The sequence below is a fragment of the Lactuca sativa genome, chromosome 5 (genome assembly GCF_002870075.4).
Source record: "Lactuca sativa cultivar Salinas chromosome 5, Lsat_Salinas_v11, whole genome shotgun sequence".
Taxonomy (NCBI): Eukaryota; Viridiplantae; Streptophyta; class Magnoliopsida; order Asterales; family Asteraceae; genus Lactuca; species Lactuca sativa.
The window spans coordinates 295,267,686-295,283,134 of record NC_056627.2 but is presented as its reverse complement, the minus strand read 5'-3'; the positions used below and the strand labels follow the sequence as shown (position 1 = coordinate 295,283,134).

General features: G+C 37.4%; 1 protein-coding gene across 1 annotated transcript; it reads left to right on the top strand.

The window, feature by feature from the left end:
• The first annotated feature begins 678 nt into the window (after window positions 1-678).
• LOC111899106 (3-oxoacyl-[acyl-carrier-protein] synthase II, chloroplastic) lies at window positions 679-4,258 on the top strand. The gene is made up of 13 exons (XM_023894983.3): window positions 679-1,492; window positions 1,640-1,845; window positions 1,917-2,120; window positions 2,196-2,306; window positions 2,374-2,469; window positions 2,555-2,600; window positions 2,688-2,767; window positions 2,855-2,923; window positions 3,095-3,179; window positions 3,298-3,452; window positions 3,533-3,613; window positions 3,778-3,837; window positions 3,929-4,258. The coding sequence occupies exons 1-13, from the start codon at window positions 1,078-1,080 to the stop codon at window positions 4,043-4,045; spliced, it is 1,725 nt and encodes a 574-aa protein (XP_023750751.1). The 5' UTR covers window positions 679-1,077; the 3' UTR covers window positions 4,046-4,258.
• Window positions 4,259-15,449: the final 11,191 nt, after the last annotated feature.

Sequence of the window (15,449 nt, the reverse complement as noted above, 5' to 3'; positions counted from 1 at the left end):
ATGTGCTCCATACCCCTTTTAGAAGATCATTTCCTTTGTCACTTAATATGTTCCTTTCTCTAATGATCTATTCCATTTTCGGATGATTCGTTCCTTTATCACATGCTCCATGAACCCCAAGTGCTTCATCGAGTTCCAAGTGCTCTATTAAACCCAAATGCTCTATGAGAATGCTCCAAATGCTCAAGTCATATTTAACAAGGATAAATAGATTGTGTTCTTCAGTATATGTGTTTAGATTATGTAATATACCAATCTTTGCAATAGTTGTATTATATAATGTTCATATTTGCATCTTTAGTAATTTCTTGATTTTAATTTTATCGATATGTGTATATATGTAGTAGAACTATTTTCAATATGAACATCTATTCAAATGGACTTATCTCCTATTCATTTATATAAAATTCTGAAAAATAATTATTTTGTTAAATCGGTCCCAAAGTTTTTCTTTTTGTAGTTTTTTCTTAATTAATGTCATTAACTTCATAGATAACTAAGCCGTTGTGATCAAACACAACACATGTGCGTAATAAAAGAAACAAGATGTCAATTTTGGATTGTAATGTATTCAATGAACTTTATTATTTGGCTTACCAAATATGACTATCTTAAATGATTCTAAATCACCATGATAGAAATTTTCTATATATATCAACTCTAATTAAATCATGTATTACCAAAAAATAAGTAATGTTTTTAACCAGAAGGGAGTGTAGGTAAGTAGTAATGTTGACCCACTGCCATTTGTGAGGGGCCCGTGTTTGTTTGGTTGGGTTTGCGATCGGTGGGAAGATTTTGCATTTGCCCCTCTTACTTGGCCTTTCTTCTCATCAAGATTCAAAACACACAAACCCACGTACTGCAATTTTGATTCAGTCTCTCGTCAGTCGTCAGTCTCAGATTCACCACCACCGGCGCCACCACATTCTTCCCCTATCAGTCCAACTCCAATATCACCCTAGCAACCAGCTTTCATGCCAATTTGCATCTCTATTGATCTTTATTAGATTGCATTCGTAGTTCCATCAAGTTTACTACTTTGTTGTGTGTACAGAGAGAATAACAATTAGGGAAATGGTTGCATCGGCATCGGCATCGGTATCTTCGCTGGTCTGTACATGGTTAGTAGCGACATGCATGTCAGCCCCCTGCCAAAATCACCAACAGCACTCGTCCATTTTCTCTTCAAAACAAGGATTCAACGGCAGATGTGCTCGGAGAAGAAGGCTTTTATCTAAATGCAACGCTAACAGAAACCAAAACCCCTCTTTTCCCAGTCTACGAGTATCTAACATTACCAATAACAATAGTATCACCACCGAGGGTTTCATGTCCTCTTCTTTCTCTACATGCCATCGTTGCGATTACTCCAATGGATTCTCACTTTCCTCTTCTCACTCTTTTGGGACTGATTCCGTTCCCGGATCGAGAATCGCGCCCCTCTGCCGCAGGCAGCGTCGTCGTCGTCTTTCTCCTCCCCTGCGTTCCGGTAACCTTTTAGTTCGTTTTCCACTTTCTTTCATAAATGCACAATTATATCCACATCAATAAAGGTGATTGATGATGGATCTGGGCGTTTTAGGTTAATAACTTTTGCATACCGATCAGAATTTGTGCTATGTTAATTGAATATCAGGTGAAACTATGGCTATAGCTCTGCAACCTTCAATGGAGACCACGACCAAAAAAAAGCTTCCAACACAACAAAGGCGAGTTGTTGTGACAGGGATGGGTGTGGAGACCTCAATTGGTCATACCCCAGATGAATTTTATAACAATCTGTTAGAAGGTGTGAGTGGTATTAGTGAAATCGAAGCTTTTGATTGCTCCAACTATCCTACTGTATGTCACTATTCTTGTTCTCTTTCTTTGTTTTGAAGTTGTTGTTAGATAATTAAGAGTTGGAATAACAGAGAATCGCTGGAGAGATCAAAACTTTCTCTACAGATGGATGGGTGGCACCCAAACTCGCGAAAAGAATGGACAGGTTTATGCTCTACATGCTTACTTCTGGAAAGAAAGCACTTGCAGATGGTGGGATTACAGAAGCTTTGATGAAAGAGATTGATAAAACCAGATGTGGAGTTTTGATAGGTTCTGCTATGGGTGGCATGAAGGTAATTCTTTATACTTACGATTTATATGAAATCGAAATGGAAATATGATTGTTTTCTGATTTATTTACTATTTAGGTATTCAATGATGGAATTGAAGCTTTGAGGGTGTCATATAGGAAGATGAATCCCTTTTGTGTACCTTTTGCCACTACTAATATGGGCTCTGCAATGCTAGCCATGGATTTGGTAAAAATAACATCAATTATCTTAATTAATTTAATTGTTAATAGTGATTTATACATGGAAACTTCAGGGATGGATGGGTCCAAACTACTCAATCTCAACAGCTTGTGCCACAAGCAACTTCTGTATCTTGAATGCTGCAAATCACATCATTAGAGGTGAAGCTGTAAGTGATTTTGTTTTTATGTTTTTAAAAAAGGTAATAAGATGTTAATATAATTATAAATTACATGCTCCATTGGTTGTTGCAGGATATGATGCTTTGTGGTGGATCTGATGCTGTGATTATACCCATAGGTATGGTGATGTTGTTATTTTCACCTGTGTTACAAGTTATATTGAACTTGTAAAATGATATGGACATATGTACAACTCATGATGCAGGATTGGGAGGTTTTGTTGCATGTAGAGCTTTATCAGAAAGAAACAATGATCCTGCTAAAGCTTCAAGACCATGGGATATGGTAACATTCAGTATATAATATACATAATTTCTCCCACTTTCAAAGCTTATTTCTGATTTCATATCCCTATTTTCCTTTTAATTAAAGGGTCGTGATGGATTTGTTATGGGAGAAGGTGCTGGAGTTTTGCTATTGGAAGAACTTGAGCATGCTAAGGTAAAATTGTTTTTGATTACATGACTTAATGCATAAAGCTTAAACAGTTATTTGTTATATCTTTTTCTTAATGTATGTTTAAATTGTTTTGACTTAATGTATGTGAAAAAATGACCATTTAAATTTTAACCACATATATTATTGATTTTATTATATGGTTGTATTGGACAGAAAAGAGGCGCGACAATTTATGCAGAATTTCTTGGTGGAAGCTTCACCTGTGATGCATATCATATGACAGAGCCTCACCCGAAAGGTAAACAAATTCAACTTCAAGTGTTTGTTTTTATGTGACAAATCACAAATCATATATTAATTAGTTTAACTTTTTTTTCTTGATTATATATTTATATTCCTGTTTAATTGATTAATAGGAACTGGTCTTATTTTATGTATGGAGAAAGCGTTATCTCAGTCTGGGGTAACCAGGGAAGATGTGAACTACATAAACGCACATGCCACGTCAACGCCAGCTGGCGACCTTAAGGAATACGATGCTCTTCTTCATTGTTTTGGGAATAATCAAGAGGTGACTCATCGATTGTTATAATAAAACTTTTTTAATCACTAAAAATCAAATTGATCATGAAAAAATTTGAATGTTTGTAGTTGCGAGTCAACTCAACAAAATCCATGATTGGTCATCTTCTAGGAGCAGCTGGCGCTGTTGAAGCTGTAGCAACTGTACAGGTATTCAACGTGTTTAATTGATTTTTTTTTTTTAAATTTAAATTCTTTCATAATAATAAAATAAAAACAAAATTAGCTCCGTGTGGTAGTGGTTGTTTTGGCAAACCAGCAAACCAGAGGGACCAATCAGGTAATTTTGTCTAAAATAAATGTTACTTTTGTAGGCAATACGAACAGGTTGGGTTCATCCGAACATGAATCTTGAAAATCCAGAGAAAGGGGTGGTATGAATTCGATCATTCTTTAATGATAAAAAAAATATTGTTATATATTTAAAATATAAAGTTAAAGTAAAAATGTTGGAAAATGATTTAGGACACAAAGGTGCTGGTGGGCCCGAAGAAAGAAAGGATGGATATAAAGGTGGCTTTGTCTAATTCATTTGGATTTGGTGGACATAATTCATCGATACTATTTGCACCTTTCAAGTAATTTGGTGCATTTGTGTGGCTGTAAACAACATGGAATGGGAATGGAATGTAAGGTTGCAACCAAAATAAGCATAATTAATTACAACATCTTAAATTATAATTACAACAAGATTTCACCACTTTTATGTGCGAACATGTTTGTATATATATATATGATTTGGTGATCTTGAATTGATCAAGTAAGTAACAATTGGGGGAGGATGAAGTTGTAATATGACTTTTGTCCATGGTGTCTCTCCCTCTTCCAACACATGAATAGTTAAAGTTAAAACAACTAGGGGTTTCCACAAAATACTACTAGAACCCATTAAAATAATAAAATTTTGTTGAACATAAAATTCTAGTTGCTTACCTTTTGATGATATTCTTTTTGAGTAGTGATATTTTATGGGAAAAAAAATAGTTTATTACCCATCTGTAACATGAATCCCAATTCTCATTAGATTAGGATTATGTTTTGTTTTCCTATATAATGTGTCTACGTTAATGTCAAGAATAGAGTGAGTTTGAGAGAAATTCAAAGAAAGAAGATTGTTGTATTTCATTAAATTTTGATCATTCTTTTTACGGCAAATTCCACAAAAGTCATGTTATATGAAAATTTGATTTTGACACTGTATTATTTTTTTTGTCTAGCCCCCACATAGCGGGGGTAAACTTTCTAGTTATTATTAATTTTTTTATCTATATGTGCACGCATCATACACATTTAAGTAATTTAGTGTGACACATGACCACATGTCTAGTGTTTGTGCTTTCTTGACGCAGAAAGTTGAGATGACCACTTCTAGGATAATTATTGAAACAATAACATTACTTGGCTGATGGAAAATTAATGGAAAATTAATAGAAGAGTACAAGACCAAAAGCTCACGTAAGGAGTTTTAACACTTGATATGCATCTAAAATATTTGTTTGATAAATGCTACCACATGAAAACTCAAGTCCGGTTGTCAAAGTACACATTCAACGGGTTTCAATATGAAAAAAAAAAAAAAAAAGAAACCTTGCTTCCTAATACTAAAGATTATTTATCATATCACCAAAGAACATATAATATATCAGGAGATGTACGATGCAAATTTTAGACCAACCACACAAACACAAAGAAATCATGGTTCATACAAAAGTAAGAGGCCAATGTATCAATTTGATACGTGCTTCTCCTATTTGCCTATCCAATTTGTGTCGCATCCTATTTGATAATTCCATATTGCAAACATTTGATGGGTATAAAGAATCTATCATCCAACTATATTGTTACACAATGGGGAAGGCAAAGCAAGACAAGCTCAATTGTTACAAAACAAACGACTATATGTTTGTGCGATATCAAAAATGATGGAGGATTGAGTTGAAATCATATATAACACATTCATGCATTAAAGATACAAGGAACGAGTAAAACACACACAACTCAAGATTTACTAGAAAGGGTAAGAAGTAAACCTACAATAAAGATATACCCTACACAACTCTAAAACCTAGATGATTTTTTTGATACACACAAAAGTCTCTACATTTTAGATAAGTATCACAAAAATCACTATATTTTAGTTTTTTCTTTACAATTTGACACGCAGAATGTGATATCACCAAATATGTCACGTCAACATGTCATATCAACGACCACATCATCAAAGATTGCCACATAAGTATGTCATGCCATCTGGCAACCGGATAATCAGGTAAATGACCAACATTGAAACAAAATGAAAAACAAAATCTGAATTAAAATAAAAAATTACACAATATCAAAATCGAATTTTTGTGTAACCTTAAGACCATAGGTATGTATGAGAAAATCTTTCACTTTTTGAGTATCACGTCAGTTTTCTTCTCAATCTTCTTTCACTCACCAAAACGCACGAAATTGTCACATTTCATTACCTTTTATTTTATTTTTTCAAAAATATATATTTCATACAAATATTATACTCATTTTGTAGGAAATTAAGAGCCATAAATTTTGATATATTTTTTTTAATAATTTTTAGTAGATATATAATTTAATAATATTAAAAAAACTAAAAAAAACTGACCAATCTTACGAGGAGATAGACTGAGGGATAGGCTCCCCTCAACTTTTCCCCGCACCCTCTAAACCGCATTGACGGTATGATATGTCAATTTGAGGGAAATCATCTTTCACCCTTTTCCCTCTTCGTACCCTCCGACCTAATGACTTTTGTGGAATCTATCCTAAGACTGACAATTCTCAACACGACTCGCGACACGACCCGAAATAAATGGGGTTGGGTTGAAAAAGCCAACCCACCGACCTGTCAACACGTTTATTAAACAGGTCATATATGGGTTTTTTAAAAAATAAACGGGTTGACCCGCCAACCCGTTTATATTTTTATATTTTTAAATGTATTTATGTATCAAATATCAATATTTAATAATTATTATATAATAAGTATTATCTATGTTTGTATTAATGTTTAGTTTTAACATGTTTCTATGAATATTTTTAATTTTCATTTTGATGATTAAGACTTAAGTAGTTAAGTATCTAAAATTCAGATATGTTTGCATCAACCATCATGAATTTAATCATGTTTAATTGTCAATTTTATTTATGGAATCTGACCTACGAACCCAAATCTGACCCACGAACCCGCCAACATATGAACCCTTATAAATAAATGGGTTGGCGGGTCATATATGAGTTTATGTTCCAAACCCGCTAACCTGTGACCCACCCACCTGTAACCTGTATATTTAAATGGGTCGTGTTTGGGTTAACATATTTTGACCCGCCAACCCGAACACGACACGATTGCCAGGCCTAATCTATCCCTTCTATTTAAACCTTATTTGTTCTATAAGTGGTTTATCTATTTGCTCATTAGTAACATTGATTGTAATTTAATTTTCGTTTTACAAATTAATATCTTTTAAAGAGTTAACCAACAATCTAGATGTAGGCCCTTATTGACAACCTAAAAAATAGAGGAAGCACGTGTGACAGATTAAGGAGCTTTCAATTGCATTTGGTTATTGTTGTTTTGATGCATTCAATCATTAATTACACTTGTCAACAAAAAACACAATCACACAGATTAGTATCCCCACAACAATGGGAACAACCAATACCATCACCAACATCTCCACTATTTGTAAATAACACATGTTCTTGTGTTGGTGTCAGAGTAGACCATAGCCAATAGGCAGGTGGAAACGTGATGCAACAAATAAATGAACATTCACTTAAGAATATGTGAACAATCAATCACTTAAGCTGGAAAAATAACAATGGAATATAATATCATTGCCTACTAGTAAATTCTTATGACAAAATTCGATTGGATATAGTATGTTTTTATTTTTGGGTTAATGTCCTATAATAGCAACAAAGTTACAACTTTGTTCAACCTAGATAGATACCGTAAACTTTTTTTCAGGGGGTTTACAACTCCATTTTTGTTTGTGTTCCATTTAAGAGAAAAAAAAGATAGTATGCAACAATTGTTTACTTGTTTACTTAATAATGATATGCCAAGGATGTGGCAACTTTATTTAAAATAATTTCATCAAATAGTAATGAACTTCAACTTTTTTATTTAAATACCTTTAATTTTTTTTTTAACTTTTAAATTTATTAACCAAAAGATAAACGATTGCTAATGATCGGTAGGATTTTCGAACATAATAGAAAAAGTTAAGAAAAAACAATTTGAAGTTTACAGGTTAAGCGGGTAGCAAGTCGAGATATAATTAAATTTCATATATAAATAGAACAAAATATAAGGATGAGGTATTTAAGTGGAACAAAAACAAAAATTGAGTGGTAAAACCTCTTGAAAAAAAGTTGGAGGTACCTTAGATAGAACAAATTTGTAACTTGGTTGATATTATCCGACATTAACCTTATATTTTTTGTTATTAAAAAAAAAAACTTTAATTTTATTTTGTAATAAGATTCTGATGCGAAATGAATAGACAACAATGAGTGTTCGAGAAAAAACTGTAGGGGGGAATTTATTGAATTTAAGATGCCCTTACAAACTTAAAATAAACAAATTATATATGGCGATTTGACACATATAACCAAATTCGGAAGACTTAAGTTGACAATATATTATTGAAATTAGATAGCTATACATATGACAATTTGATTTTCAGAAATTAAGGAAATCATGCCATTTTACAAAACAGAATATTTTCGAAACCAAAGTGAACCAAAATTTGAGGAAATTGAAAATGAACCTGCAAACTGTGAAATTTAGGGATGGGCAAACCTGTTGAAAGCTTTTCATATATATATATATATATATATATATATATATATATATATATATATATATATATATATATATATATATATATATATATATATATATAGAGAGAGAGAGAGAGAGAGAGAGAGAGAGAGAGAGAGAGGTTCAAATGTTTTTACTATCTATCGTGTGCATTTAGGATTGATTCTGGACTAATCATTTTAGTTATTTGAAAAAACTAATTAATGCATATCAAATATTGAATATTTAATTAATATTCATTATATTTTTAGCATGTTATATGTATTAATAATTACTTTATTAAAATAACTAAAATGATTGGTCCACAATCAATACTACTTGCACACAATAGATAGTTAGAACATAATAACCTAACCCTATATATATATATATATATATATATATATATATATATATATATATATATATATATATATATATATATATATATATATATCAGACAAGTCTGATAGCTCTTGATTAAACAAAAGTTATGCTCAGTTATTCAACCGCCAACAAGGTTTGTGCATCATGAGAGACAACGGAGAATGGATAGATGTTAGACGATGACGGTAGGTTTCTTCAATGGTTATCCCTCCGACGGACTTTCGATTTCGAGATGATCCATCTGTTACCTCTTTTTTATGTCGCTAATCTTCCCGATAATGCTCGGAAATCTGATCTTTGGGGACTACGGGCAAAGCTTGGAAAGTTGGCGGATATCTATATTGCTGGAAGAAAGGATGTATCTGATGTTTTCTTTGCATTCATCGGATTTTAACATGTGAGAGAGGTGGAGGAGATTGAGAAGGGGCTAAATGACATCTTTTGTAGGGGTAGAAACTGATTGCAAATTGTGCCAAACACCTTAGGGGGTTGCCCCGAACGTGTTAAGGAGGGCATCTGCCCCGACCCCGACCTCCTTTCATGTTGTCCCAAGAGATTCAAGATCGTTCGCTGAAGTTGCGGGAGGGAGAAAGGCTGGTTCATATCATGTTAAGTCCATCACCTTGTCATGTATTCAAGAAGTTCAAGATTGGGCGGCAAATTTTGTCTTGGTTGGGGAGGCAAAGTCTTTCAATATTCTTTGTAATTTCCCTTCGCTTGTGGACCTTGAAGGTTATGAGGTCAGTGATGTTAAGTATTTTAGGGGAATGATTGTCGCTGAAATTTAGAACCAATATAGCAGCAGAAATATTAAAAGCCAATAAGGGTATATGGCAGAAATGGTTCACTTTGTTGGATAGATATGGGAAGAACTCTACTCGTTTCAAAAGGGTTGTTTGGATAAAAGTTATTGGTATCCCTCCTCATGCTTGGGACGAAGGGAATTTCAATTTGGTTGCAGGAAATTTTGGGAAGGTGTTGATCTAACCTTGCTCTTTTGGGAGTAGTAGCGACATTTCCTCTACTAAGCTTTGCATCCTTATGGTCTACAAGGAAAAACTCAATGATTTGATCTCGGTGATAATTGATGGCCTGAAACACAAAATTGGGGTGTTTGAAGCGGACGATGACTGGGTCCCTTCCATGCCATTCATTTGAGAAACTGCAGTCTGTTTCGAAGGAGGATGAAGAAGATGATGAATAGGGTATTTCTAATACTTGGGAGCAGAAGGATATGGATTTTGAGGAAGGCGAAATTGGCTAACAGGAGTCGTGCCGGACCGGTTTTGGTCATAATGTGGCCAAAAATTCCCCTCCAAAAGTTCAATTTGTGGGAGTTAATTCGGTGCAGATTCCCAAGGATGGTCCCGTTGGGGTGGACCCGCTCATACCCGGTTCCTGTATTCTGGATGTTGGTCCTGGAGTTAATTCTATTAATTTGGACCATTTGCAGCTAACCCACAATGTGTCAAAAGTAGCCTAAAATTTCATCTAGGCGAATCTGCCCAAAAGCGACGTCGTACAAAAAAGAAAGTCAATAATAGGTCCCCTCGTAGGGGCGTGTAGAAAATATGGTCAGTTTTGGGTCTTTTAAGAAACTTGTGTCCCCTTCTATCGGCCTTAATCACAAATTGAATGAAGCTCCCTTGTTCGATGTTGGTGGTAATGTTAACTTGGGCTCTCCTTCTCACTCTTCATCTTTCACGTCTAATTTGGAGTAGACTTATGTAATTGTTAAACAGGTTAGGTTCCAATTAGGGCAAGGTGAGGAGGTCTTCCTTGGAGCAATCAATGGTGGAGGTGCTAAACATTGTTCCTTATGAATATTTTGTATGTAAACATAAGGGGTATGGGTGAATCCCATAAATTGGATTAGTTGGCTAGATTGGAAAAGGATTATAGGGTGTCGTTATATTAGAGTTCATGAAACTCGTCTTTCTTTAATTTCGGCTGGTATTTCTGATTGGTGGGGTCATTATGGCATAGGGTTTGAGTTCGTGGAGTCCTCAAGGAGGTTCGGTGGCTTGATTACGTTTTTGGATAAGTACCTATTTCAAGTCATTTCAGTTATAAAATCTATATTTTTTCTTTCCCTTGTTGGCTATTGGATTGGTATTGCGGGTGAGACCATCCTAGTCAACATTTATGCTCCTCGGCCTTCTAGAGAAAAAAGAACCTTGTGGAGTAATCTCCTTAATTTGATGAACTCTCGTCATGGAAATTGGGCGTTTTTGTGGAGATTTTAATGTTGTTAGGAAGCATGATGAAAGATTCAATTCCAAATTTTGCCCCCGCGTTGCTGCCGATTTCAACAGTTTTATCTCGGATGCAGGGCTCATTGTTCTCAACATGGGGACAGAAGATATACCTTCTTCAGCGATGACGGCTGCAAGCTTAGTAAATTAGACCGCTTCTTGGTCAACCCTTATGTCTTATCTAATTTCCCTCGACTTCTATCATGGCTTTTCCCCGGGAGTTTTCCGATCATTCCCCGATTATCCTCAATTCCCAGTTTCTTGACTTCGCCATTGGTTCCGTTTCTACAATTCTTGGCTGCTGAGAGATGGGTTTGAAAATCTTGTGATTAGCTCTTGGAATAACTTCTATGGCGATGGTTCTCCTGATCGCTACCTTTCAAACAGTCTCAAATTCCTAAAAGATGCCATCAAAAATTAGCGCAGAGTCAAGTATGAAAAAGAGAACAAAGTGTTGTGTGATCTTTAAATTAAAAGTTTATGATCTTGAGCTTGCGGCAGAATCAAGGGTGTTGGATCAGTCAAAGATGGCGATTTTGAGGGAAAGCAAGCAAAAAATCATCAAATATGAAAAACTGACAAAATTGGACCTCATGCAGAAATCTAAAATCAAATGGCTTACCGATGGCAATGAAAACTCCTGCTTCTATCATAATACTTTGAAAGTCAAAAATCAAAAATGCCATATTCAGATATTCATGGTCAATGGGAACTAGATTACCGGGGTTGACCCTATTAAAAGGGAGGCCTACCAGTTTTTCAGTGAGAAATTTCGTGATGAGCACCTTAACAAACCCGTGTTTTCTAATTGCCTTTTCTCTTCCCTTTCTGAAACTGATAGGTGCTTTCTTGAGGCTCCTTTTGACTTGGATGAAATCAAAAGGGTTGTTTGGGAATATGGTACTGACAAGACGCTAGGACCCGATGTGTAATATCCCGAATTCAGGTGCGTCTCTTAAACCCTTCTCCTTTTCCAAGTTGTCAAGTTAAGCCCTTAAATGAATGTTAAAGAAAATGAGTACGTCGGGCGTACTGAAGAGTACGATGCATATACTCATGCGCTTAAGTTGGACGCAGACTCGCCTAGGTACGTTGGGCGTACCCAGGGTTACGCTGGGCGTAGTGGGCCCAAATGTAAACCCTAATTTGTGACTTGTGCACTATAAAAGGAATGCTAAGGCCTTATCCTCAGCCACCATTTTTAGAGAGTGAAACCCTAATAGAGAGTTATCCTTCGTTCCTAGCTTGTGCGTTTGTATTCTAAGCTTCAAAGTGCCATTTCAAGGTGGTGAAAGAGAAGATGAGGCCATTTTAGGAGCTAGAAGTTGGTGGATAAGAGTAGATCCAAGTTCTACGGAGGTTGGAGCTTCTTTCTGAGGTAAAAAGCTCAAAGAGTTCCTTGTCATTTGTTATTTGTGCTTCTTGGACCAATTTTTAGGGTTTTTGGTCCCAAGCTGGAGACTTGATGAGCAAATGGTCTCTATTGGCCTAGATCAGCCATATTTCAGGGTAATATGAGTTGTATGTTCATAAAAATCCAATCTTGGACGTGAATATTGATCCATGCATGAGATCTAGACTTTATGAGGAAGAAGGAGGGGTGTTAGAGTGATTAGGGACCTTTTCATCCATGCAAAGGCTTAAAGGTCTCGAATTTATGGATTAAGTGGTCTTAGAGAAGTCAGATATGGAGTTTGAGTTTATGTCTAAACCGTTTAAGACCAAAATCCAAGAAAGGCTAAAACTGAGACTTACGCTGGGCGTAACTCTCAGAACGCGCAGCGTAAGGGGTTGAGACCCCAATTATAGATCGCTGGCGTACGCCCCGCGTACAGAGATGGTACGCGCCGTGTACTGCCTCCTGTTGACTTTCGTTGACTTTAAGGGTTTTGGTCAACATTTGGACTTTTTGGTCAGGGAGGGGTAAAATGGTCTTTTACCCTTTTGTCGGATTGTAGGAATGGATTTAATCTAGCCTTTAAGAGCCATTATTTATTTGAGAGTACTGTTTATGTGATTAGGCAGGGGCAAGATCCGTGTTTTCGTCTGCGAGATTATCCGAGACACTCGAGGTGAGTCTTCTCACTATACATTACCTAGAGTGGTATTTATGTGTAGACTGGAGGGTCTTGTATGCTATGTGTATGTATGAGATTATGTGCATTGTGTTATATGTATGCTATGTGTTGAATAGACCGGGCCGGAGGACCCAATGATATAGACCGGACCGAAGGGTCCAATGACACAAACTGGACCGAAGGGTCCGACGAGCTATGACCGGACCAGAGGGTCCAACGAGCTACGAGACTGGAGGGTCCCGCTGAGACACATCGACCGAAGGGTCGTACTATAGCCTCGAGTGGCGGATGTGTTGTATGTGGTATTTTGGGGAACTCACAAAGCATTTATGCTAACAGTTGTTGTGTTATGTGTTTCAGGTACTAGTGAGGATCGTGGGAAGGCGCCGGCATGATCCGTACACACTCATGAGACTATGTTTGAGATTCTGGGAATTGTTTTGTTATGATAACATTGGATACATTATGTTTTTATATTGTCTTTGGTGATTAAAAGTATGATTTAAAAATGAAAAATTGTTTTGGAAATTTACGTTGTTACAAGTTGGTATCGGAGCCTTGGTTTGAGGGATTCGGATGCACCTTCGGGCGTATCTAAAATCAAACTGAGGATTTGAGGAAGTTTTTCATAAAATAAACAATTTTTCTAAAAAGGTAAAAGAGTTTGAGAAAAGCAGAAGGAAGCAGTGTGTACGAGCAGCCAACGCCCGAACGGTGATTTCCCAAAATACCCTTACATTATGTGTTATGAGATATGTTATGGTATGTTATGCATGCTAAGAGTAGGCTAGGTATTCTTATTAGAACTAGAGTGGTCTGATCTATGATGCCTTAGCCTAGGAAGATTCTGCTGCTATGAGATGCTTGAGAGTGAGTAGGTAGCAGTGAGGAGCTTATGAGGGGTCTAGCGAAGGGTAGCCTATGTTAGCGAGATGTAGAGTACTTGTAATTTGGGATCCAAGGAGGAGGACTTGGGGTGAATACTGAAGCGGTGTGAACGGTAGTATAGGGCCCGTACTACTGAAGACACCAGATCAGTGCGCAGTCTTAGTAAGAATCCTTAGGGTACTAGGGAACAAGTAGGGTTGAGTTATCAAGTGCGAGTATGCTCGAGCGGATATATGATATTTTTATGTTGTATTTCAGAGAGACATCATGGTTGGGACACGCCACACACCTGAGAGCAGTGGTGTTAGTGATGAGGAGATCCGCAGGTTGATTCATGAGGAGGTGGCTGTTGCCATTCGAGCCGAGATACCGGAGATGTTTGGGTCTATCAAGACCATTCTGATCGAGACTTTTGACGAGTGGTACGCTGCTCTTACTGATGCTGCTGTTGTTGCGGCCACCACAGCCGTTGCTGCTACCAGACCGCAGGGGGGGTGACTCGTTGCTGTACCGAGAGTTCAGCAACACGAAGCCACCAGAGTTTGAGGGGACGCAGGATCCGATCACTGTGATGAGATGGATTTCTGACATTGAGGGATGCTTCTATACTTGCTCGTGTCTGGAGCATTTGAGAGTTTGGTTCGTACTGAACCAGCTTCGCTTGGGAGCGAAGGACTGGTGGAAGTTTGTGACGACAAACTTCACTACTGTAGAGCTTACCGCGATGACCTGGGAGAGGTTCACCGCGATGTTTCGAGATGAGTATGTTCCCCTTGTGGAGAGGGAACGTCTAGCCCAGGAGTTCTTGTCCCTAAAGCAGGGAACTGAGTCTGTGGCAGTGATTACGAGGATGTTCCATGAGAGGGCGTTGTTTTGCCCTGAGCACGTGTCTACTGAGTAGGCACATATGAGCCGGTACTTGAGCATACCGATGAGGGATATTCGTGAGTTCGTGGTGAACTCGTCAAACCGGACATTTGTTGAGCTCCAGGCAAATTCCCGGAAGAGGGAGATTGACATGGAGACTCAGGTTAGGGAGGAGGCTGAGTCTCAGAGGAGGGACAGACGACCGACACAGGCGCAGCCGACAGCCAAGCGGGCAAATCCCGTTGATTTGAGATCTGGGGGTCTGAAGGGCCGCACTTGTGGGAAGTGCGGTAAGAGCCATGAGGGGGTGTGCAGAGCTGGGGTGTGTTACAAGTGTGGGAAGGAGGGGCATTATATGAGGGATTGCCCCACAGGATTCACAGTTTGCTTTTATTGCAACCAGACCGAACATCGGAAGGCCGAGTGTCCACAGCTGTTGTAGGGATCGACACAGGGATCTGCACCTGCTGCCCGAGCTACTGAGGTTCGGCCGGTGAAGGCCGAGGCACCGAAAGCTCACAGGAGAGCCTTCCAGTTGACAGCGGAGGAGGTCCGCGCAACGCCCGATGTCGTGGCTGGTATGTATTCTTTCATTTATTTATGCTGAGTTATGAGATATCGTGCTTATATTATGATATACGTAGGTACTTTTCTTGTGAGTTCTGTAACTGCTTTAGTGTTAT